Raw genomic sequence first — 26,348 nt, 5'->3', positions numbered from 1 at the left:
TTTCCAAAATATTTTGGGATTCGTTGGAGAAAATAGACATCGCATGAAGATTTATCCACAGTAAAAAACGCTTTGGTGTTCATGATCGCCATCCTGGCTCTCATTCTATTCGTGACACTCTTATTTCGCGATCTCTCAAAAGAAGTCCAGTGAATCGATTCTAACAGGTCTAGTGAACCTATATTGCGCGGCATAGAAGCCGACAGACAAGCGTAGTGTAAGCAGTTTTCACACATGCCAATAAAAAGCTGACTTAGTCGCCTTTTCGAAATCATCGTTGCAATGTTATATGTTCTAACTAATCTGTTGGTGTTATATTGAGAAGCTGTAAATTTGTTGCTTATCATTGAAAAATTCAAAAGTTCCTGTAGCACTCAAACATCACACTGACTGTAATTCTGTTATCTGTCACTTATTGACAGTAAACGGCAGTGTCATGTGCAGATTGTCTAAGATGGCTGCTTAAGTTTGTGTCCGGAATCACGTATATAATCAGGAAAGGCCAAAAGGGATGAGCGTTAATAGGCTCTTGTCATCCAAACAGTATACGTAACTGCTTTAGGACTCTCTTCAAGTTGTCAGCCAAAAACGATGATTCTCCGCAATCACAGTTCAGTGAGGAAGTAGGGGGAAGAGGGGGCCGGCTGTTCCACAGTCTGTAAAGTGTACTGAGATACGGCAATCGTTAAACCCAGCAGGGAACTTTACTGAGGAGGTTGAAGTCGCTAGTACTAATAAATTCGAATGCGTCCACCATCAGTGTGAGATGCGCTTGAGGTTGAGGGAGAGCAGTTTTCTCTCATCTAGCCATAGCAGTGTGTTCTATACGTTCCGAAGTTATGGTTGCAAACGAAAAGTTCGCTAGAAATTCGTCGTGCGTAGGTATATCCACAATTCGCGTACCATATTCAGCTGGTTGAATCGAAAAGTGGCTGTCTGACGTTCCTTTGGTAGTCAGGTATCTACGCTGATGACTGAGATCTAAGAGTACATTGGAAGATATAAAGGGTACCAGGAAAGTTTTACAATCCAGCTTTATTTATTTAATTTTTTCGAAGTAATTTCCGCCACATTGAATACACGTCTCCATTCTCCGAAACTAGTTCCTAAACAAATTCTCCCACGTTCGTGTAAGAAGTTGGCACTCCCGTTGTCCCAAGCCCTCAGGAGGTCCTCATCACTTGAAAACTGCACTCCTTTCAGGTACATTTTCACATATGTGGGAACAGTTCAAAGTCACAAGGAGCAAGGTCTGGACTGTAAGGAGGGTACTCAAGAAGTTTCAGTCCTGCACCCCGCAAGTATTCGATGCATGCTATGGCGCAGTGAATTGGAGCATTTTGGTGATGGATGAACGAAGTGTCCATTCTTGATTTCGTTTGTTAGTTCTTCAAAGATTGGATGACTTGGGGCAGGCACTGCTCAGTGTACCACTTAGCTTTGACTGCCCTCTGTGTGTCCAAAAAGCACGTTCCACAATTCCACTCGTTTTAGAAAAAAACTATCATTTTCTTTAGTCTCATCACCTATGTCTCGTCACCATGTTATTCACATACTGAGATTGTCCCTTAGAAAACTTCTTTAACATCTCCCGCCACCAAGTCAAACGTCGTGTCATATGTTCTTTCGTCATTCAATGCGGCATCCAGAGAGTGAAATTTCTTTAATTGCAAATGATCAAATCGAATGATTTGCTGGCGCTTTCAGCCCTAGTATATCCTCTATCTACTTAGAGGTCACTCGCCTGTCTTCATCCAGCATTTTCCTTCACAGCACCAATGCTTCCCTCCGTTACTGATGAGCTTGGCCTTCCCGTCCTCTCGGCGTTCTAGAGTGAAATTTCCTCCTTGGAATTTTCAGTACCTCCTGAATATAATTGTACGATGTGGAATTACATCATCGAGTGCGGCAGTCATTTCTTCAGAGCCCCGGTCTATTTTTAAACCACGCGCGAAGTTTTATCGCAAAACTGCCCGAATCTCACTTCGTGACCACGATGCCATAGCAAGCACTTCACCTAACCCTGCAAGTGAACGACTGCGCCCACAGTCTTGGTACAGCGGCTACAATACAAGGGTGAAGTATTCTCAGAACGCAGCAACAATCAGCCTTCTGCGACTTATTAACGCGTCGTATTGCAAAACTTTCCTAGTACCCTGTGTGGAAAGCGCGCCAGTGATTGGGTACACTACATCGGCGATAATGAACTGCCACCCAAATTTGCGACCAAAGCTTAAGTTGACTGACGTGATTTTAGCATAAGCCATAATGTTTGATCTGTTTGTAGCAAATAGATAACCCTAAAACGTCGCTTGAGGTAGGTCGATGTATATTCGGACACATCGGCTCCCCTATCGGCCACAGTTTCCAGTTTTTGGCACGTGCTCCTTTGTGAAGACGGGATGGTTTTCTCCTCAGGACTCATATGCCGTCGTTGCTGACTGTGGGCCGCTTTATCCACGTCGCCTATAGTTGTGGCATTGTATTTTAGCACCAGTGATCTTGTTACTTAATGGGCGAACGCTGCTATTACAGTGCTCGCCCGCCGCGTCCACTCGCTATGGCTGCGACTTGCTGTACCACTTAGTGGCGCGAGGTACTTTCATAGAATCTTCGGTCTTCTTCTCCTGTGCCCACCTTATAATTTCATTGGCACCCAACGTCCTCTATTATTCGTTGGATGTACACCAATCTCTTCTAATTTTTTTCTTTTTTTTCCCTGTACAGCTTCCTCCAGTACCATGGAAGTCATTCTCAGATGTCCCAACACGTGGCCTATCGTGCTATCCCTTCTTCTTGTCATTGTCCTCCATATGTTTCATTCTTTTCCCTTTCTGCACACAACGGAGTCGTACAGTGCTGTGCTCCTGATGTACATTCTCGGTAATTCCTCCCTCAATTTAAGATTAATATTTTATACTAACAGACTTCTTTTGCCCATGAACTCCCACTTTGCTTTTGCTAGTGTGCTCTTATGTCCTTCTTGCTTCGTCTTTCATGGGTCATTCCATGCAAAGTGAACGTTGTGTTACGTCTGTTACTTCCGGTTCCGTAGTTTAATGGCAAATCAACACAGGTCTCGTAATCAAACGTTTGCTGCATGTACAGATGTTACGTCCGTCACCATAGAATGACCCTCAAGGGTTATTTTGCTTCCAAGGTGGCAGGACTCCTTCACTTCCACTACTTCTTGATTACCAGTTTAGATAAGGTTTTCTGCAATATCGTTTCCGCTACACGTCATTACTTTTGTCTTTTTTCGGTTCACCCGCTATCCGTTTTCTATACTGATCAGCCTGTCCGTGTCATTCAACAGGTTCTGTAATTTTTCTTCTGTTTCACTGAGCATAGCAGTGTCATCAACGAATCTTATAATTGTTGTCCGCTCATCCCGAACTTTAATCTCACCTCGAAACTTTGGCGAAAGACTGCATCCCAGTCTTACAACCAGTTTAAATGTGAACATTTCATTCTTGGTTTTCCACTCTTCTTGATCCCTCATGTTCCTCGTTCATATTTTATATTATTCTTCTTTCCGTGTAGCTTTTTGTGAGAATTTCAAACGTTTTGCGCCATTTTAAGTTGTCGAACGTATTTCGTATGTCGACAAATCCTGTGAACGTGGCTTGACTATCGCTTCAGTATTACGCGCAACGTCGAACTGTTTATAAAGTTTGTGAGGATTCACAGTCGGGAATAATGGCGCCTATTTGTGGATTCCTCAAAGTGTTAGGCTCAAAGCTGTTCTGTTACCTAACGGAAACGAGAAACCTTGGATACCAGTGGTCCATTGCGTTCAGTTAAAGGAAACTTACTAGAACATGAGGCTACTCCTGAAGAATACTGGCTGTTCGAAACACAAATGGAAAATCTGTGGTCATATCGAAGTTCTGGGGATGCTGAGTGGTTACACAAAATATTGCTGTTTCTTGTGTCACTGAGATAGTAGAGCAAGGAACACCTGTTATGTAGTCAAAGAGTAGCCTTTGAGAGAAATTTTCAATCCTGGAGAAAGTCAGATGAACCCCTTGCTGAGACAGTGTGCTGTTACCAACACTCCATCAAAAAAATATGGCTTCATGAAGAATTTTGTGAAAGCAGTGGACAAAGATGGCCAGGGTATTCAGTTTTTACTACCTAAATTTCCTGCGATTAGTACACCATAAGTTAAAGGAATTTTCATTGGGCCTCAGATCTGTGACTTGAAAGAGATTACCATTGATACTGAGAAATCAGCTTGGCTTACTTTTAAAGATGTATGCTACAATTTCTTGGGAAACATATGTCTGAGAATTCCAGAGAACTAATGGAACACTGCTGGGCTGTTGCAAGGGTATGGGGTGCAACATGGCTCAGAAATTACATTTCCTCCATTCCCATTTGTATTTCTTTCCACCTAATTTTGGAGATGTGATGAACATGGTGATTTTACCAAGAAATTTGATACAAGGAAAGATTGTCACAAAACCTTTTGGCAGATTACTGCTGGACGCTCCTGTACAAGTTTCACCATCCACCCACATGCCAGAAGTTTCCAGGAAAAAGTTTGTAAGTACATTTCAGGCTTAATTCAGCTTTCTCGTACTATTTTCATTTATTTTATGCTTTGTTACAGTTACTTTTGTTGCGTGATTTGTTTATTAATCAACTACAAATTCCTCCTGTATTGTTACTCATTTCAAGTTGCTAGAAAGTGGTATATGTGGCGTATCTTTTCCAGAAAAATTGGGACGTGATGGGACATTTCTGATTTAATTTCCGTAATTATCGTATGTAATATTGTAAAGAACACATACTTTCATGTCGCAGCAAGGCACAGTTCAAATGTGTTGCTGTGCAATCGGACAAAGGCTACGCTTCTGCAATTTGGTTGGGAGACACTGTGAAATACCAAATCATTCTTTGGCGACCATGAGAAAGACAGCGTGGACATCTGTTTCAGTCTGACGAGGAAGTGTTGATCCGTCAGCGGCCGACCTCATTCTACTTAAAAAGAACCGATCGTCTCTTTTTCCTATGGGATAAATATTTAACACTCGTGGTTATTACTTCAGAATTGATTAGTTTCATGGTCCCATTGTGGCGGGTGTTCGGTTTTCATTTGACTGCCCCTTATACGCGTAATTATCGTAGTAATGATTATCAATATGTTCATCAAGTATCCCGCACAGGAGCGACGATAACCTTCAATCCGTTGCTCGTTATGAGCCCGTCACACACGAGCGATTTACCAAGCAATTTCTACGGATATTACCAACGCCATTGTTTTGAGAAATATGCTATGGAAAATGAACTGCTGTGTTTAGCGGCAGTGACAGTTGATCGTGTGCCTTTTCGAACACTTGCAAAAAATAAATAAAGAAACTGATTGTAATGTAATTAACTTGTTTTAAAACACTTTTCAGGAGTACTGTAAGTTATTTTAGAGAGTAAGTTCAGTACTTCAGTAATGCATGTAGTAGTTTGATGAATGACCCAAAATCAGATGGAGCCCAGTGTATAGTGACAATTACTGTTAATTTCCCATCGATTCCATTTTGACAGCACAAGCTTCAAAATGCTTTGTTGTGAAAAGTCGGTGTTTTTATATTTATATATGTGTTCCGTTCGATATAAATTACAATTGTGGCCTGATCTTCACGTCTACAACTCAGTCTGGGCAAAGCGAAACGAAACAAAACATCTACGGATAATAACTAGACAGGGCCCAACCATATTCGTCACACGTCACAGGCGAATCGTCAGACTGCATGGGATTTCAGAGTAATGAGTGATCGATCGCTGCGATCCGCCGCATGTGTGCGGGGGCTCCCGAAAATCGTTGTCCACATATTTTTTCGCCGCTTTGGCGTAAATTAGAAAAGGGAGTTGAATTATACATTATTCATTCGTACTGTTTCCTTTACGTGGACTGACAATGACGCTGGTCGATTTATATATGACAGAAAGGCAAGCTGCTGCTATATTGTCTGAAGTTATTTAATATATAATCTTCCATACTTAATTTGCATTCAACATTAGGGGTCTTATTGAGATCAACATATATATATATATATATATATGCACAAAAAATTTTCACAGAAATTACCATTACGATTTGGTGGAATGGGAGTTAGTTGAACTCAGTTGTCGAGAGGGAAAACGAACGTAATTAATAGTAACGTAGTATTATTTATCCTTTTTCGACTGCCAGATACTTATACGTTGTTAAAAGAACTTGCAGTATATAGCCCGGTGCGATTCAAACAATTAACATATTTTCAGTCGCAATTTAAATAGTATATTTTCATTTGCTTTGTTACATTTAGCATTTAATGTTAGCTTCTCTTTCTTTAAAGAAAGTAATTTCGTCTCTCTGCCTCTCATATTTTACATAACTTCTGTTCTATCACTTAAGTTCAGCTACCATATCATTACTAGTAAGTGTGTTATTAGTGATCAAAAGCTCAGTAGTCTAGTATCTGTGCCGAGTAATCCAAAATAAAAGCAATTTTTTGTGGTAAAGCGCATGTGGAGCATACATCTCACCGTAGGAACGCGGGCGAGCCGTTGTAGCATGACGAAAAGTGAATGTTTTGCGAGTGCAGGTAATGCTGTAACCAGTTCCCCGCGGGGCCGGGCTGTGTCGGTCGCTTTCTCTCGCTGTCGGCGTGCTGGGCCGCGCAGTGGCATGCCGTCTGTCGTGTTTGTTGCCAAATTCTGTCGAAAGGGACCGTTAGGTTTAGCTTGTTGGAGAATTCGCTCATTCCCGCCCGTTCGTGCCTATGGGAGGAAAGGATGAGATACGCCGCACAAGGTGAGCGCGTACCCACCTGTTGGGTCTGCTTTATGTAATGTTACGCGGCGGCGGAGCGTAACGCCGCCACGCGGTGACCGCACCTTTCAGGGCCCCTCGCACACATTGCTGCTTCTGTGTGTTGTTGATACTGAAAATAAAAGCTGTGTTAAACTCCTGCTCAATTTCTTAGTTACAAGTACTACTTATTTATTTCAAAAGCTGTGTTGACGCTATTCATATAAGAACTTTTAAAACTCGCGACGTATTAGATTCATCTGTGTTATTAGTACTGTGCAGTGATGATGCAGTTCAGAGTAACTTCATGATTGCAGTTCATACCTTCGTGGTCCTGTAAGTTCTCTAAAAACCGGGCTAATGAACTTACAGAAAAAATGCTTGCAAGAATACGGCTGTTTTCGTGATTTTTCTGCGGTTAACTTCTTCCTCGGAAATGTAGGAGGAATATCTGTACTTCTGTACAGTGTGATAGCAATAAGAACTTTCTCTTATACCACACGTATTTCTGTTCGTATATCGAAAGCAGATTTTAATAAGATTCAATATCCTAACACCGCTGCCACGTGGCGCCAAGGGCACTGAGTGACCGACCATATGGTCGCCCAAAACCTGGGCGCGAAATCAGCGTCGCGAATTCGCTGCCGTTAAGAAAGGACTTTTTTAATCTCGATGTTACGCCTTCTGATTCTGAATCTACAGTAACGCCGGTCATTATTAACTTGTTTTCTGCTTAGCTTCAAAGTCGGTGCTAAACTTGTTCGGTTGCTATGCTTTTTGTTGACGAGGAATTCATAAACTGCTCCGATTGAGCAGCCGTATAGAAAACACGTGTGCACATCAGTTAAGACATTTTTTATTCTCCGTTATATTGTTTAGTTATCACAGTTTCGTAACGAGCTTATTATCTGAGGTCCAGTTCTCACCATTTTCCTGGTTCAAGGTCACTTGCGGATAGTTGTACCAGAATCCATGCGTGTCAAATAAATTCGTGGCATACTCCCCTCTGGCAATGTATTCATTGTGGCGATGTGATTTGGTTCAGACAGCCACGAACTTGTGCACAACTGGCAAATTCTCAGTTTCAAAATAGACAGTTACGTATTTGCATGCCGGAACACATTGTATATGATGACTAGATGTATGACATCCCACAGAACCTTGGGCGTGAGCGAATATTTTTGGACTTTAAGCCAAGAATAGTGAGATATTTGACCACTGCGGCTTTTCACATTCAAAGTCTGCCCCAACAATATTCTAGGTTTACTGCCAAAGCATATATTTTGGTTACTTTTACAATGTTCTTTCAACCTCTTTAAAACGTTTTGTTTCACGTCAGCACTAGTCTCGCACCCAGAACATCATCCTATAGAATTTTTGTTGCTCTGATTCTCCCATCTCTGTTCTAATAAGAGAAACCTAAGCAGTATTCGTATTCTCGATCAGAGGCCTGTCCAGATTCCCTCCCTCCCTCCCTCCCTCCGGTGAAGAAAAATTCGCGCACTCTGACTTCGCTGCGCGATTCCTCACATACTAGCAATACAAAAATCTAACCAAATTTCGTTTCATGTATATTTCGGCTAGTATGTGGACGTTGAAATTGGCTATCTGGCAACACCGTAATCACGTGTACGCTGAATACCCCCGTCGGGAAATGTAGTACTGCTGTGCAGTTGGTGCAGGAAATGGCGTTTTGGGTTAGCATGCAGGAGGTGGGTTTTGGGTTAGCATGCACGAGGTCGAGGGTTCCGAGTCTGAGACGAGTCTTATTTGTTTTTATTTGCTAAAAGCAGTCTGCGTGGCACTTAACTCTGGAGTCTTAATCGTCATACATTGGGTCTTCAAGAAGAAATTTGCAGTTAACACAATACAAACACAGAAATGGAAATACAATCGTTTCCATTGGTCAGCTTCTAAAGAAACCATTTGTTCGTCGTTGGTTTTGCACAACTGGATCTACTAGATTCCCTACTTGTTTTATATTTACTCACCCCCCCACCCCCACCCCAATGGTCCTATTCCATCGATTAATACTTGCCAGCCGGCCGCGGTGGTCTCGCGGTTCTAGGCGCGCAGTTCGGAACCGTGCGACTGCTACGGTCGCAGGTTTGAATCCTGCCTCGGGCATGGATGTGTGTGATATCCTTAGGCTAGTTCGGTTTAAGTAGTTCTAAGTTCTAGGGGACTGATGACCACAGCTGTTAAGTCCCATAGTGCTCAGAGCCATTTGAACCATTTGAATACTTGCCATGTTCAGTTTCATTACATTTCGTTAGGGCCTTACGTCACTAGTAGGGCTAGCAGCGCGCTTTGCAAATAATTTCGATGGGGCCATTTGGTACACAGATTATAGGTTTGGGATCTAGTACACCCAGTGATGCGAAACAGTTCGCATGTACGACGTGCAAAAGGCTTCTTTAAAAGCTGACCAGTGAAAACGGTTCTTTCTCCATTTTTGTGTTCGTACAACATAAATGGAAATGTTTTGTAGAAGACCCACTATAATCTATGTACGACGATTAAGACGACATATACCGAGCTACGCAGACTACTTTTAGCAAATAAAAATAAATAATCCTCGACCCAGGATCGACCCCTCGACCTCCTGCATACTAATCCAAAAAAGCTATCCCATGCACCAATTGCACAGCACTACTATATTTGCGGACGGAGGTAGTTAGCGTACACGTTATTACGGTGTTGGCAAATTGCCGATCTTTAACTTCCATTTGCTGCCCGAAATATGCGCAGGACGAAATTTTGAGAAAGATACTTTTGTATTGCCGCTTGCGAGGAATCGCGCTGCGAAGTCAGAGTGCGCGAATTTTTCTTCACTTTGTATATATAGTTTTGTACTATTATTCGAACCTGTCATTTTGAATGCTAAAATTTAATTAAAATGTGTAGTCTTTAACTAACGTCTCACGCAGTCTCCAGCACGAATAATAATTCAATTACCGTAAAACGAAACGTAGCCCTCGTTCAAAGCGTAGAATCATTTTCCCCCCTGTCTACAGTGAACATAATCGAAAACGATGTGCGGTTTTTCGCCACACGCGACTGCCGTGTGAGGAAACGTTAAGTTACGTGATATATCGTACAGTAATCTGGCGGAAAATAATTGGATCCAGTTCTCGACGTCTCTAAATTATTTCATGTACCGGTTTGCAGTACTGCGCAGCTTAAATTGTGGCAGGTCAGATACTGCAGATGCTCACGGGTCTTAATTGTTAGTATCTTTCAACGCCGAATGGTGTAACATCGAACAGCTGTGTGGTAAAATTAGGCTATCGGAAACACCGCTGCCTGATTTCATTTACTGCTTGTGTAGATTGCTTAAGTGAACTGTTTCCGAGAGTCACATTAGAGTTCCGTGTCCAAACAAAAGCTCAATTTCAGTTTTCGTCTTGCATAAACACCATGTCTTACTCTGATAGATAGTAATCGATTTTACTGCATTGAATCAATCTTCGGATTAAAAGAAGAGCGGAAATACGGGGGGGGGGGCATTTTTTAGTCAAAACTCTGGGAGTGGAGTTGATGAATTTTTAAAGTGTTCATCGCCGAAGTACCCTTGTTAGACGTTTCCACCACCATTTCATGATATTTAAAATGTAAGTACCTGACCGTAGTATACAGTTCATTGACCGGTGTGATAATGCCTTTTATGGTGTAATGCCGATGCGTTAAGCAGTCTGTTCTTGTTATGCAAGTTGCGCAAGTGTAGTGGACCTGGCAGAAACCGAAGAGAGAATTTCGCAGCGTAGCTGACATCAGTATATTCACTTGCATAACGGCCATTTCTCGTTAAGAGTATCTGTTGTTCAAAGTATTGTTAATGACGCATTGGGTTTAACACGCATTGCACATAAAAAGAATGTGTAGTGTGTAGTACAAATACCTCGAGATCAGGGTAAACGCGCATCCGTGTGTGCGCGGCATTGAATGTTGTTCGTAATTCAACCACTTTTTGCAGTCCTTACGAAAGATAACACAAGGTTAGGTAGTGAGGCTCGAACTCTCTCGGTAGTGATTTGTTGCTACTGTCATTTTACGGTGTAGAGCGTCACAAGTCCCTGGCGCTTGATGCAGAAGGCGTTGTTCTAACATTGAAAAAGCTTGAATTGCCCGCTATAGGTGCTCTCTGGGCGTCGTATCACAGCTGTAACAAAATGATTATAGTAAGAGACCCGCGTGAAACTTTAGTGATCTGGAAGACGTAAATTTTTTATGGCCAAAAACACAAACTGTTGTCCCAGATGACTGATTTCTTTGGTTCTTCACTAACATTAGCAACAAAGCCAGACGAATACTGTTTATTCATCCATTTAGCTGTTCGACAGAAGACAGTGTACGAAGATTCACATGCTGCGCCACAGTTGTTTCACTGTAAACCAAGGTTTGGTTTGGTGTTCCTGCACACCAAGACAAATAGAAATATGATTTGAAGAAAAAAAATGACACTTCATACTTCACAAAATAAAACAAACCCTAGACCAGAGGAGGAATGTTGCTGTAGATACCCAACGCACAGTGAGTGGCGGATACAGCAGTTTGCTTCTTGGCAACGCACCAGTCCACACAGCATCGAGAAATGTGTAGACATTTAGCAAACGGAACACTCAAAACTACTACCCTTGCAGTTTATAACTTATTTTTTAGGTTGTGTAATTTTCACCTAATCTATATTCATTCTCACTACTTCTGTCAGCTGCTAACACTGTTTTCGTTACATCAAGAACTACGCGTGTTACTACTGCTAACTCGCTACCACAACTGTAACTACCACTATTGTTATCTATTTTTCCGTACTATCACAGCTGCACGCAGTATCTAATTAAAAAAACGTCCTTCCGCAGGCACGTTCACTTAGTAATATTTTTGTCTAATACGAAAGACTGTTCCTTCCGCTACACCATTGATTTCACCATGCCAACCATTTTTGTCTCAATCCTCGTGCTGGCCCCTGTTGGAGGTAACGCCGTTTACACGCTGGACGAGTTAGTTAACGTTGACATGGAGCTGTACGAGTTTTGTGAAGTGACTTCCTATTAGTTCACATTGAGGAACAAGAACCGTTGTCTTGCGTGAAACGCAAAGTGAATTCTGCGATATTTATGCAACGTGCTACCAATGGTTGAACTAGTAAGAGGACAAGAACGCCATCTACGTCGCAACCAAAACCTTAGAAACGCCGTATTGTATGTCATTTTCAGTTGGTCATATTTTGTGGTTTTCATGTTACTACTTGTATCCTTTGAATATATGCTGTTTCTGAGTACCAGCACATTGAGGATTTTTCGAAAGCGCGTCGTTATTGGTACAATTTTGTTATAATGAAATGACGATGGCCTTCATATTGATGATTAAAGAATTTTGGTTTTTATATTCGTGTTATTTTTAACACACGTGTTATGAAAGTATGCCGTTTTAAGGCAACAACACTTTGAAGATTCATCAGAAACGCGTCATTTGTTGTCATTAAATATCCGTTAATAACGTATCAGCTATTAAAGCCTCAGAAGATGGTCACATAAAAGGTCATTCATTGCCGAAGTCTAGCGTAGCGTAGTTGGTAGTCGCCGTGTTACAATTAGTGGGTTCGCGTCTTGCGTTTTTCCAACTTTGCGTTTTTTAGAAGGTTGTGAGGCTTCCTTATTAAATTAATAGAAATATTTTCTGTATTTTCAATGTTGTGTAAATATGTACGCTCTTTTAGGGGTGGGTTTGTCCGATTTTGTGAAGTTTTATGAGCCGATGTCCTTACTTCTAGCTGTACTTCGTACTTTACTGTTGCCTTACATGTTCATAGGTATTGAAGTTTTTATTTATGTGTACTGCTGGCAGAACAACATGACTAGCATATGGATAAGGGAAGAAATGTGCTTTTTAGCAGAGATCACGTATAAATAATACGCGTATCCATTTTCGTAAACAAACAATATAGTGCTTTGCAAACAGGAACAGCCAACAGTTGCCGCTGCTGCAGGGCGCTACATTCGCAAATTGCAGTAACTGGCATGCCCCATAGAAATTAAGGACCAGAAGCAATCGTCTGCTAAGGTTTTGGACATACTAACTTGGCGGCGCTGGCTATAAAGCAGTGTGCAGCGGAAGTCTGTTGCGCCATCTCCCTTTATTATATATACCTCCATGGAGCTACCAGCGTAGCTCCAAAAACTGCATATAATATATTCTGACTGCAGACACGTTTTTTGGCAGGAAGGTACGATAAATTCTGTATAACAGATTGCACATGTTCGCAACGATGAAAGCGGGATAATAGGTAATTGTCGATAGCAGAGTAGTTACGATGCCGTGGAACGTGAGTGGACGACTTGAGGAAGGTAACGGGTTACGTTGTTTGGCTGCTCGCAGCCAAGGTCACAGGGAAAGGACGCCTTGCCGTTTGTTTTCTGTGGAGCCGAAAGTAGACCCCACAAGCTGTGATTTTTCAGTGTACTGTTTGTTGCTGGGGTGTAGTGCTAACTCGGCGGATTATATCATAAAAGGGTGCCCCTCCCACCATTTAACGTAGTGTAGTAGCCGCAGACTAAACCATGCTAAACTTCGATGTTATTTCCGACGAAACTTTTCCAACGACAAACAAGGGCTGCGGTAGCCCAGTTGCGGAAAATTTGTGAACTAAATAATATTTCAATAAAAATTGCAATGACCTTTACTCGAAGGGAGACATAATTACTTGGTGTACGGTGAAGGTCTGTTTTTTCGTAATCTGTATCGACTTCCAAGGTGATGGTGTGTTTGTGACCTAACAGTACAGCTTAAGTTTCTGCGAATGAAACGAGCAGCAAATATTTTTACAATCGTTATTGTCACACACGTCTGGCGCTTCGGTTAGAATATGTTGCGGTGTCAGAGATAGTGGTGCACCTTTCTACAAGTAATTTGACTACGTATATCGAAGGAGTGTCTATTATTTGTCCCCCCAGTCTCGTGTAATCACTTAAAAGCTCACTTGACCAACTGCTATTTTCCTTAAAATATTGTTTTATTATTTTTTTAGTAGTAGATACACATCTTGTTTATTTTTCTGTGGTACATCAGAGTCGGACGTCTACTGAAGTTTTACCAACAATAGTTCGAAAGACGGGATATTTGCGAGGAGAGAGGTGACACTTAGTAAGAATGTTGTTTGTAAGCTGGATACACGAGCGTATGAGACTAAGTGAATGCTGTTTACAAACAACTCCCATCTAGTGATGATGACTTTCAGATTACTTGTCCTAATTGTGATGTTGGTTGTTGAAAAAAGTCTATTCTTTGATAGCTACTGTACTTCGTCAATCAAAATTGTGTAGTCATTTCCTCGTATAGAGCTGTGTCAACTGCAGAAAGTATTTGTGTTATTTAAACAAATCTTTACTAGTGCAATTTTCGAGTTACCGTACTCTCTCTGCAAAATGTTTTCACAGCGATTATATGGAAAACAGTGTCACCCACGCTCGTTTCTCACATTTTTTACCCCAGCTGGCGTTATCTTTCGGGAAGATGTATAATTTATTTCAGACTGCCCATTGGAAGCTTATATTACATAGACGGAAATTTGCGTTAACTGGAAGGAGGGAACCCTTTCTCGTCCCATGCAGTGACGCAGGTAACTAGTATTTTGCCGAAGGTAACTTGAAAAAGTATTACCGGCAGAAGAGGAAAGTGAAATGTTTGCGTGAAGAAAATCAGATACAAAAGAAGTTTCACCATTTCCGTAAAGGAGAAAGCTGTTTTTAGCCCCATTCAGCGGTCATAGATTTGGAGGTGGCGGACCTAGTATTTGACCAGAGATGAAAATAATGCTACCGTGATATGTAACTGCGAATGTTCCTTCAAGGGGTTTAGAGTCCCAGTTATGGTTGCTACAGTCACGCAAAAAGACGTCATTCCTTTAGCGACCCAAATACATTGGCGTGCAGCTGTGCTACACCTGTTGGTAACAGACTTCCTCACGGCTTTGTTTCTGATGCTGTTGCTCTCTATAAGAAACAAGTGTAATAACATTTCAAGTCCTGAGCACTTGTCATCACACGAGGGGGGAACAATTCTTAATGCCTACATCGTGTGTGTAATCTGGTCAGTTAATACACAAATTACATCCACCATCAGTTGCGATATGGAAAGGCACAGTGTAGCTCTTGCCCCCTAGTGTAATATTTCAGGCTGAAGCCCGAGTTCCACTAAAAACTACTTTGAAGTTTAGTTTCCCAGCAGAAGGGGCTAGTCGCTACATCAGACGTCCGTTGGTTTTAAAAGTCATGTATTACAGTCTCTCACATAATAGCCATATGTTGTATGTTTCAGCGTGCTGTGGTAAGATTTTGGCATATGAAGGTATTGTGAACAATTTCCGCGTATAAACGTACTGTCAGTGTGACATTCAAAATGAAATTGCCACAGTAATTGGAGTAGGTCTCCGTCATTGAATTCTCAATGATAGAGTTGTACAGAATAACAACTGATTTCGGTATCAAGTTGTTTATTGATTAACTTTCTGCATTGATGTGCAGGCTTACGTTTCTCCCAGGCACCATATCTGAATATTGCGCCTTTGTAGCCTGCTTTGGAGAGAAGGGTGGGCTATCGCAGATCACCTTCATCATAGGTACTTGGCACTATTTTGCTGGAGGATGGTGTAAGATTCCCTTGAAAACCATAAGGACCTGTATTTATCAGTTCCGAGGCTGTTTTGAAGGCCAATGGGTTTCCTGCGTGATATGAGACACCCATTGGTGTTTCCATATTTTTATCCATCCCTTGTATGTCGATTTTGCTTTTGTTTTACATGCATTTTTCCATTGTCTGCTGGATAAAGACCGCCATCGTATTTCTCCATACAGCATGGTTCTAAGCAGCATACATTCACGTACGTCCCGCAATTTTTTAAAATTTTTTTCCACCCTGCTTCCATAGAATATCGTCTGTGTTTTGTTACTCTTGGTTTCCCACCAGTCTGATACCTGACACATATTTTGCTCTCCCCCTTGTTACTCCGATCACACACAAAGTAGTGACACCACTGCCGTAACATGAAGGATTTGAGTCACGTGGCACACCTGTCTGTGTGTCGCTGATAGGTTGTCAGTAGTATGTAGTACAGTGAGCAGCGAATACTGTGCTTGAGTCAGTTTCTGTGTGTTCTTTCTGAAAGCGCGGGAGGCAATTTTTAACAGTGTGTTCAGGAAACAGGAACAACGTGCGTGGATCAAGATCGAAGTGGCACGACAGTCTTTGCTTCTCACGCTGCATCCCATCGTCCTTCACGACAGTGTGCGATGCTACACGAGGGACGCCGTGCAGGACCGCCTGCGTACGTGGGGGTAGGGTAATTGGAACATCCACCGCATTCACCAGATACGAGTCCGTGCGAATACGGTCTGTTCGCGAAAATGAAGGAACCTCTTCGTGGCATGCGCTACAACACAAGAGAAGACATCTTTCGTGCCATAGGGCGGTCCTTGAGAGACATCGACAGAGATGGATGCGCAGACGTTGTACGACTCTTACCACCTCTGTGAGGGAAGATGATTGAGATGTGTGGCAATTATATTCAGGACATGTAATATGGTGAACGTCTGGCAAATAAAGACTGGTATCAATTATAATCCTGTTGCCATTACTTTTCATTCAACCCATGTACATTTTTCCAATTTTGAATGATTTTTCGCGTTAAGCGTCCATGTGTCTGTGTCATAATTAATAATTGGTAACAAACGGCTTTGTAAACATATTGTTTTTAGAAACATTGAAAGACATTTTTAGTTTACCAAGAGAACAAACCATTCTTACCTGCTACTTAAACCTCCTATTTAGTCTGTTTCCAACCGCCATAAATACAGAAATGATCGACAGGCTCAACAATTTCGTTGGTAACTGTGAGCATTTTTCTCCCGTGTTATTAATTCTTGTAGATTTTCGGGCCTACTGTGAAACTTCCTGTATTGAGATACATAGCACTTAGATGCACGCTGCGTGTAAATACTTGCACAAACTGACATACCGCCAATGTAGTGCAAAACACGTAAAGGTATTTCATCGGTGATATTAAATTCTCTCTTACAGAGCAATATTTTCAAATACCAATCCTCTGGCTGTGTAAGCTCCCTCGGCCGTGTGTGCAAGGGATGTAACAGAAGCTTCGTCTCCGTCCCAAAAGTTCGGAACTTTCAATGAAAACTACGCCTCTGGCACCATTAGTTTTGAAATGAAACTTCAAAGTAGGAGCGGCAACGTTGTCGAAATGTATTACTGTTTCCAGACCTACCTCAGCCTACCACAATGGAACGTCGGTGTTTACTTCTCCTTAGGTCTGCCCGCTGTGGGGAGGATTAGAGGACCTGCCTCGGTCCTCCACAGTGGAACGTCGTTGTTTACAATTCGTTTCAGGTCTGCCCACTGTTGGGAGGATTAATGGAATTTCCGTCTTTGACAGAAGAGTATTGGGGTGTGGAAACTGGAAAAAGCCCAGAGATAACTTTCAGGTAATGGCTAGAGCTCCAGTCAGCCTTTAATAGCTGACGTGCTGCTCAGTTATACCTCGCGTGGGCCAGTCTTCATTATTAGGCGCTCCTGAGCCGGAATGCCTAATAGTTGTGATTAGGAATTATTTAAGTGAAGTGGACGCAAATACTGTGAAATGTAATATTTGCGAGACACGACTATTTCTTTAGGAAGACATTTTAAAATCTTTACACGCCACACAATCTGAATGCAGGAGACTTGAACGTGAAAGAAATATTACACCACTCTCCACATGAGCCGCGCTATGACGGTTCGTTAGACGGAAAGTTGAAAATAGGATATATCGAACCTCAAATGAGTATTATTTGAAACGTCTGTTGCCTTTCTTGGCCTTCCGTTTGATCTCGTGATGTACCTTGGGTTTCAGTGTTGAATGCCATTTTGGTGTATTAAACTACGAGAATTGGTCGTAATTGCTTTTAGTTTTCAATAAACATGAATCACGTATAACTCTGATTTTTTTATGTATTAAGAACTTGATGTTTTTACACAGTGCTGTTATTCAGAGGTCTAGCGGTTCTGGCGCTGCAGTCCGGAACCGCGGGACTGCTACGGTCGCAGGTTCGAATCCTGCCTCGGGCATGGGTGTGTGTGATGTCCTTAGGTTAGTTAGGTTTAAGTAGTTCTAAGTTCTAGGGGACTTATGACCTAAGATGTTGAGTCCCATAGTGCTCAGAGCCATTTGAACCATTTTGTTATTCAGAAATGATAGATGCATGAATACTGCTTCAGACTTTGACAAAGCAGTTGCTCCCTCCCACTCTGAACTCGGGTTCGAAGAAAACTGCCTCCAAGACATCCCTAACGTACTTAGAAACGCAATACCCACCCGCTATTCGAGAATAGTCTAGCGGCATGCAATATAAAATAATATCCTTAAGTCACAAGTTTTTATGTCATGTGTTCAGGAGCCGTATGTCATGTGTTCAGGAGCCGTGTTTACAGTTTTCAGGTAAGCGGAATACCTGATTATGGCAATTATTTAAAATTTATGCGGACTTAGATATGTGCCTGAGGTAGGCAGTGTCTAAAAAGAAGAAATTGACGGGGGGGGGGAGGAGGGGGAGAGAATGTTAACACAGATATTTTCCGATACTGCACTTCTATAGAACCAAGAAGTGTCTCAGTTTGTGTAGCGTTGTCTCGGTATCTATATTCATTGTGCAAGTACATAAAGGCAAAAAATTCTATTAAAATATAAATGTAACAGTAAGTAGTATTAGGACGTGACGCGTATTGAATCAACAATAACGGCTAGGTCACTATTATTAAAATCATACGTATGTGCTCAATGGGTATTTGGAAAGTTGTGTTAAAATACACAAGAAAATTGACTGCACAATGTTCGACAGCGGTGGAGGACTGTTGTTACACACAGCACATTCTTTAGCATCCAGAATAAGAGGAGTCTTGTTCTGTGGTGTGCCCTGTATTGTCTTAAAATTTACATTAATGTATTTTGAAAAAGAGTGTGTTTATATAAAAATGAATGTATTATATAGTAATGTGCCCAGTATTTTATCGCAATTTTGAAATTAATGTCTAATTACTGGCCATCTCAAGTACTACTGGATTTTGCCTCATTAAATTACGAGGAGCACCATTTAAAAACACGTTGTCACGTCAGAGAGTACACATCTCGACCGCTCTTTCCAGCATTCGCAAAAAAGAGGAAAAAGGGAGGAGCGGAAAAACCCAAAAGAAAATTTAAGTTAGATTTGCTAATAATGTTTAGCCACAGAGAAAGTGATTCGTAAAGAGAACCTGCACATTTGTTGAAAATATACCCCAACGTATGCGTCACAACGCAAATCACAAAACTCAACCCCTTCAAAGTAAAGGAGAACGCAGGAAGAATGATTCCTCAGTGCACCTGGTTAAAACGACAAAATTATCGGGAATGTCGAAAACTTCAGACAAGACGCCACTAAGCGTACCATATCAGTTCAGACGATTATTGCAACCAGAAATGTTCCGTATCGGACGGACGTAAAATATTGAATGAATGTGTACTCGTTTTGATATGTTGTATTTAATCTAATTTTTTCTTTTTTAAATGCGAAATTCTTTACATTTTAGTATTGTATCCTTATAAAATTTGGCCTTTCTTACGCCTTTGAAGTAACAGTATTTTGTACAATATTGGTGAGTCCCTTTTACCATGCAGGAAAAATGTACCCATCACTAGCGACTCACTTGGAACAATTTGGTATTTGGAAATATCTAGATACGTCATCAGTAAATCTGACAACTGAGATTTTAGTCTAATCACAGTATTATGTATAGTCACTTCTATGATGTAAAACAAACGTGCTTTGCTCACGGCCCCCTTTCACCGCTTTTACTTTCTTGAGCTTTTTGTACTCCTAATGCGCAGCAGAGTACATGGCGCTAAATTCACACACCAGAACGATCAATGTAGGGCATTTACTGTACGGAAGATGTTAGAGAAAAAGTGCCCCATCAACTTCGAGACGCGGAGTGGGAAAAAAAAGCCTGCTTTAGGTGTTTCATTGGAGTAATGAAAATACTGTTACATCCTGAGAGACGGAGCGCGCGATAGCGCCGCCGATACTACCCCAGCATAGCTCGAGAGCAATAGCCAGTCAGCCAGTTCGCTGCGCAGTGAGCCCGGCCTCAATCCAAGGTCACGCCGGCTGCTCGCGGCTGGCAGCTGCGCGCTACTCGCCCCCTCAAGGACACGGCAGCGCCTGAGCCACGTAGCACTTGCACGTCCGCCGCACAGCTGTCCCGACACGTGGGTGTATTCTGCTGCTGGCACCCTATGGGAAGCTACACAGAAATATTGGGTGTTTTGTGAATTAGTTGCTTTCCAGTGTCTTAATTAATGATGCATACTCAGTTCCAGCCACAAAATAAGACACGACTTCTGGTCGACACGCTTTAATGCGTTGAAAATAATTGTGTGCCTCCGGTAATTGCGCTGCATCGGAAAATGCAGTCGCAAAATTGCCCAGATGTGTGTCAGCGCTAGTCATATTTTGTTAGAATTTTTATGCAAATAGCCAACGGCGGCTACTACCGCACAGACACTACACTCATTCCCAGTCTAAAGGCTCCCCAAGGTAATGGGATTTACGAAACACTGGGTACGAACGAACGAGTGAATCAGTAATCCCATCGAAATAAATGAAAGCTACTAATCCTGTTACATCCTTAAGAGACAGTGATAAAGAAAATAAATCTGTTGAATTCAATACATAGCAAGGAGTTTAACAGAAGTAAATCAATCACTGAAATGTATCTTTAAAATCACTGACTTCGCAGTTCAGAAAATGCCTGCTTCTCTAGCTTTATATCTCCCAGAGGACAAACACTAAATATTGACTGGAGTTGCACTTCCTCAATATACGAAGATGAATTGCATTGACTGTTCCGTCGGTTCTTGTTAGAATATTTTATACTTTGCGAATGAAACACACACAACACTGGTGTAATACTTCACAGTATTTATTATTCACGAACCGGTTTTCGGCTGTTATGCCAGCATCAGGTTCAAAGATAAATATTCTATTTAGTGCTGTGACATTTTGTTGGATCAAAGATTTTAAACTAGTACAACTACAGAGTATCTCCATTTCCAGAAAGAAAAATTTTAATGTCAGAATTAAGAGGCCTGCACACGTTCAATATTTATTGACAACAGTAGTTTGTCAGACCTTCAGTATATTGAAGCGACCTCACACCATCAGTAGTATTGACAAAAAATGTCAGTTAATGCAGTTTTAAAAGGTTAAGATGTTGAACACCCAAAAGAAAGTGATAGCTGCAATTACATTAGTAATGGCTTGCAGGCGACAGAAAAAAGGAAGAATGGGTCTGTGAATGGTTTGAAAGAAAGGAGCAATTTGTCACGTTAATTTGCTGACACATAAGACCCACAGGCCCGAAGGATTTCATAAATGAGGTTACCTTCCGTTAGGAACACGGGTGCTCTCAGTGACTGTGATGTAATTTACAAATGATAGGGCATATCAATCAATCATCCTTTTTCGCAGGTTTTATTTGGCAAATCTAGATTTTGGCTAGTGCCTTAACATTATCAATGCATTATTTCATTGCATCAATGCATGGCAGTTCGGGTGTCTGCCATAGTTCTTTCAAGATTATATTATGAAGCAATGCATTAATAATGGCTAGGCACTAGCCGAAATCTAGATTTGCCAAATAAAACCTGCAAAAAAGAATGACTGATTCTATATTCTGAGGAATCTTGCATCGTACAGCAAGGTATTATGTTGATGCAAGATAAAATAGAGAAACGGAATACATTAATGAGTGAGGTAATCAATGTAGATGGGAGATAGGAGTAACTTTGAGATTTCTGGTGACAAGCAGGTATTTTGAATGCTCGAACTTCTGTTTCTGTAATATCAGCAAACACAGTAAAATCCTATGGAAACCAGTGAAGCAGTTATATCTGCCTGGGAAAGATATGTTCAGGCAATTAGCATAAAAACTTCTTTTTACTGTAATTATTTGGTGAAATGTGGAAAGCAATTGAAGAACTGTACTAAAGGTAGAGTTTTAATGTCAGCAGTTCCAGTACATCTTGCCATGCATGATCTTTTGTTTGTACTGAGGCTACTTATGTGAAGGTGACTTACTTCCTCATTTGTCCTTTACACAAACATGCCATGTCTCATGTGCGCATGTGCTGTAGATAACTACAAAGTTCCCAAAATTTTGTTCTTAACTAATGATACAATTAACTGGGATTCTTTTTTTGTTTTATTTGCAATATTATTATTGTTTATTCCTACTGTTTTTATTTTTTGTACTCAAGTGCCATCTTGTAAGGGCATCCTCACTTAGCTTAGACATGTGTGTTAACAGTACAGAGAAATTTTGTTGCTCAGTTTTGTTGTGTGGCATCTATATATAAAAAAAGTTTTAACACTTCACTCATTGGTATTTTTTCTTCCACAGAAAATGCCAGTACACAAGCTCAGCCACCATTTGTCATGAAGACGACACAGGACCGAAGATGCACAAATCAGCGTGTGAGTTCCACAGTTTTAAAATTACTGTTTTATAGTTATGATTACTGTAAAATTTTTAGTACCACTGTGTATGGTAGCACCAAGAATGCTGTTCTGCAGGGAATATCAGGAAACTCGCTGAGAAGTAATTGATGCTATGACATCAACCTAGAAATAATGGTATGGAAAGACTATTCTCTTACAAAGTTTTGCCTCGCTTTTGTGGAGAATAACTGTAATGGTTTAACAGTTAGTGGTTGGGTTTGGATAGAGGAATTTGTGTATAGTTAATTTGGTAGGGGGGGGGGGGGTTCTTCCTTGCCTTTAGAAAGAGACACCAAACTGGGTAGGTTGTTCTTAATGATCAGCCAGCTATGTTTTAAGATCAGCTGTAAATTTATATGTGGCAGTGGTATCTACATGCTGTGATGAGCATAAACAATTGTCTTCTTTTCCCAACATAGGAAAAGTTATGCTGAAGTCTTTGTCTCTGAGCAAGATACTCTGTCTTAAGAATGTACAGTTTGATTTTCATCATTTTTCTCTTATTGGAATTCATATGATGATATTAAGTAGATCTATAGATATTAAGTAGATCTATAGATATGTGACATTACTATTATTATTATTATTATTATTATTATTATTATACATTTTACATAATTTTGTTCAGCTTTGGAGTGCAATTGAACTTATTTTGCTGATTACCTACCATTCTTCTTCTTCTCCTCCTCCTCCTCCTCCTCCTCCTCCTCCTCCTCCTCCTCCCAAAATCTCGTCTTTCCACTGTGTTTTTTTCTAAGATTCTTGTGTCCATGTCTTTCTTAGATTTAACACTTGGTGTGGTTTTGAACTGATGCTTGTCAATTAAGGTACTGACAGCAGCTCTGTTCTGTAGAATTTTGTTTGCAGTGCCTATTTCGTGAAGATATTTTTTTATTTTTAAGTATCCATTTGTTTTCAACATACCGGGAAAGAGCAGGCTAGAGAATCCTTTTGGTCAATTTTATTATTGTTCATTCTGTGAATGTCAGAATATGGCCATAAAATTTCAGTCTTCTCTTCCTGAATGCGTGTGAGATTTTCTCCAAAAGTTTGATACAACTCATTAGACTTCTGTCTATCCAGATTTCCTCAACACAGGCCTTACCAAAAATTTTCGTTAGTATTTTTCTGTCTTCTTTTTCTGTGTCTTTACTGATTTGCCTCCAATGGCTACAGACTGTGATGAATATATCGCTTCATATTTAACAATAGTGATTTGTTTTAATTTTGCGTTATGAGATATTGGTTTTTTTCATTGCACCTCTTTTGTGTAATTCTATACGCTTTTTAGATAAAGAATCTACTCACCAATCAGCAGCTGAGTCTTTCCTTCCCACTTGTATGGTAAGTCTCCACCTCCACTGACCCACAGTTCTGGGTGACTCCCAATATCTACCCCTTTTCCTAGATCTCCCCCAGCCCTTTTTATTTTCACCCTTCTTCCTTCGCCTTCAACCCTTCTGCCTGAAGAAGGAGCCACTGGCTCTGAAATCATGCTATCGTAACAGTCTTTTATCTGTGTGTTCTGCCGCTTTTTGGTGATTAGATTTTTTTTTCTTTCCAACTAAATAATTTTGTCTGTAAGCTGTTTGTAATTTAATGCTTCTTTCTTTACAATTTAATCCAGAGGTTTGGGTACTTGAGATATTTTTGCCAAACTGTATATACATAGGTTATCCATCTGAGTATCAAGAAAAACCTTTCCGTGTAATTGTTTCTTTTATAAGAATTTTTCAGTCCACTTTCAGCCACTGTTTCATGGTGTTTTTCAAGAGTATTAACTGCCTCTTTTCTGTCGTTCAAAAAGATCACCAGATCATTTCTTCTTCTTTCATTTATGCCAGTTCCTTGCTAGTATTTTCCAATTCCTGTAGCCCATCTTCCGAAGATCTCTTATGCAACCACATTTTTCTGCACACTTCAGGTGCAAGATTCAGATATTCTGTAGTGCAAGATAGACATGCTGCAGAGAGAAAATAAGCACACAGTGAAACAGATCACAACTATTTATGATACCAGCCATGAGCGTTATCCGCAGCTGGATACAGTAGCCGCTGCCTGCAGTAGGAGATAGATTTGAAAACAGTGAATGAATGGTACAGGTGGTGTCACCAAGCGAGTTCTCTCATTGGCTGTTGCTATGGTATCAGTTCTGTAAACAGCTAGACGTCAATGACTACAGCTGCTGCTGCTACTTTGATATTAACTGTATGGATAAAACACTCTTGTGGATTTTCCCATTTGTTGTCATCTTTAGCTATACTCATTCGTGCTGCTCCTGCATATTTTCTAATGTCATCTACTCACCTTCCAGTAGGTAATCATCTCTGTCCTTTCTTATTACTTCGTATTTGCAAAGATTTTGCTTCGTTCATCTGTCATCCGTTTGCCTATGTATGTGTACTGCCGAAATCTGTTTTATTTTCAATATAGCCACAATTTTGTCATCAGCTCAAGTCTGATGTTTAATCTACGTGTTTGTTTTTTTATCTGGCACAATGTGTGTCTCATTGGGCATTGTTCAATCTTGAACATTTCCCCTGTTAAAAGTACTTTTCTCTTTGTCAAAAACTAGGAGCATGCAGTGATTGTAAACTTACGCAGCCTGATTCATTGGAAACTTAAGTTTTGAAAACCTCAGTTAGTTAAGGAAAGTACTCCATTAGAAAGCTTCTCAAATTCTGTGCATACCAGATAAAATTATTTGTACTCTGTGCTTCATTCTCTTATTTCATTCACAACTAGCAAATGTTTCCTTGTGTTACAATCACTTCTAAAGTCAGCTTACTCCTTTATTTAATTAAAATCAATTCTTTTTCCACACAATTGGTGCTATTTTTAAGACTATTTTGTACCTTATAACAAGTTGCTCATGTGTCTAAGAGCAACTGTCTCATTCTCCTCCTCCTCCCCCCCCCCCCCTGCCCCCCTCCCCCTCCTGCATGCAGTCAGATTCCATTACAGCAGTGTTCCAGAAGTCCTGAAATGGTTGTGCATTATTCCACCTGTTAGTTTCTATTCCACACCATCATCTCTGATGCTTATGTGGTGTGTACCCAATGTAAATTTTTGTCTTCATACCCTCATTATTAGCAAACGTTTCTTTCATCATAGCTGTGTGTCCTGTCACACCCTCTCGTGCTCTTGCGTTCCTATTGTTGGTTTATAACTGTTACCTCCTCGTTAATAGCTGCCTTATTCCATTAAAAGTTTTCTTTTCTTTTGCACTTTTCGTACCTGTAACAACGTTTGTTGGTTGTATAAGTATCTTTGTCCTTAGTATCTTAGTTTTCTAATACAGTGGATTTGTTCTAATTGATTTATGCATTGCTCATAACCTCAAATCTCTACATTTACTCTGCATCATAAGGTTCTGTTATCACCTTTCATTCTGAGTTTGTTTAGGATCTTACCATTCTGTAAAGTTTCCTTGTTTGGTAAAATATTGTCAATTTCACATGTAGTCTCGCTCGTCTTTCTCAAGTTAATTTTATTCTGGAAAAATGTGTTAATGGCAAAGTAATAGTATATCTCAGCAAATTTTTTGAAAGTACATTGTCTTTTGTTTCCAGTATTATATTTGAAAAGTTACCCTTTAGTTTCTGACCCATTTTTTGCATTAAAATTTCCCCTTAGCTGGTAGCATCTCCCCCACCTCCCTACGGTAACGCGTGTCTTGAATTGGAAACAAGCACATTGGTGATACTTTTGAATAATTTTCATAAAATATATTTTGTCTATTTTTAAAGTAATTCTTGCCCTTATGAAATTCCTTGCATGTTTTTGACCTATACTTCTCTTAAAAAGGGGAAAAATGCGCAATACTAAGTCAATCTTAATTTTCAGGAAGGCAGTTTCACTGATGTGGATGACTGGCCAACATTGGGACGTTCAGAGGTAAATTTTATTTTAGTAACACACTATACTGGCATTTTACTTATTATTGATGGTATGAATCAAACTTGCTAAAGTCA

The 26,348-nt window shown here is 40.6% G+C and overlaps 1 protein-coding gene across 4 annotated transcripts in view; it reads left to right on the top strand.

The window, feature by feature from the left end:
- LOC126095150 (la-related protein 1B) overlaps positions 1–26,348 on the top strand; it is a 143,099-nt gene that overhangs the window by 23,975 nt on the left and 92,776 nt on the right. For 3 of the 4 annotated variants that reach the window (XM_049909873.1, XM_049909874.1, XM_049909871.1), the window contains exons 3-4: positions 22,277–22,350; positions 26,221–26,271. In XM_049909873.1, the coding sequence (XP_049765830.1) occupies positions 22,277–22,350; positions 26,221–26,271 (125 nt within the window). Of the gene's footprint in view, positions 1–6,643; positions 6,797–22,276; positions 22,351–26,220; positions 26,272–26,348 lie in introns of those variants that run through there. The other variant, XM_049909875.1, reaches the window with a different exon arrangement.

This window comes from Schistocerca cancellata, chromosome 8 (genome assembly GCF_023864275.1).
Source record: "Schistocerca cancellata isolate TAMUIC-IGC-003103 chromosome 8, iqSchCanc2.1, whole genome shotgun sequence".
Lineage (NCBI taxonomy): Eukaryota > Metazoa > Arthropoda > Insecta > Orthoptera > Acrididae > Schistocerca > Schistocerca cancellata.
Note: the sequence above shows the minus strand (reverse complement) of the source record. Positions and strands in the feature narration are given on the sequence as shown.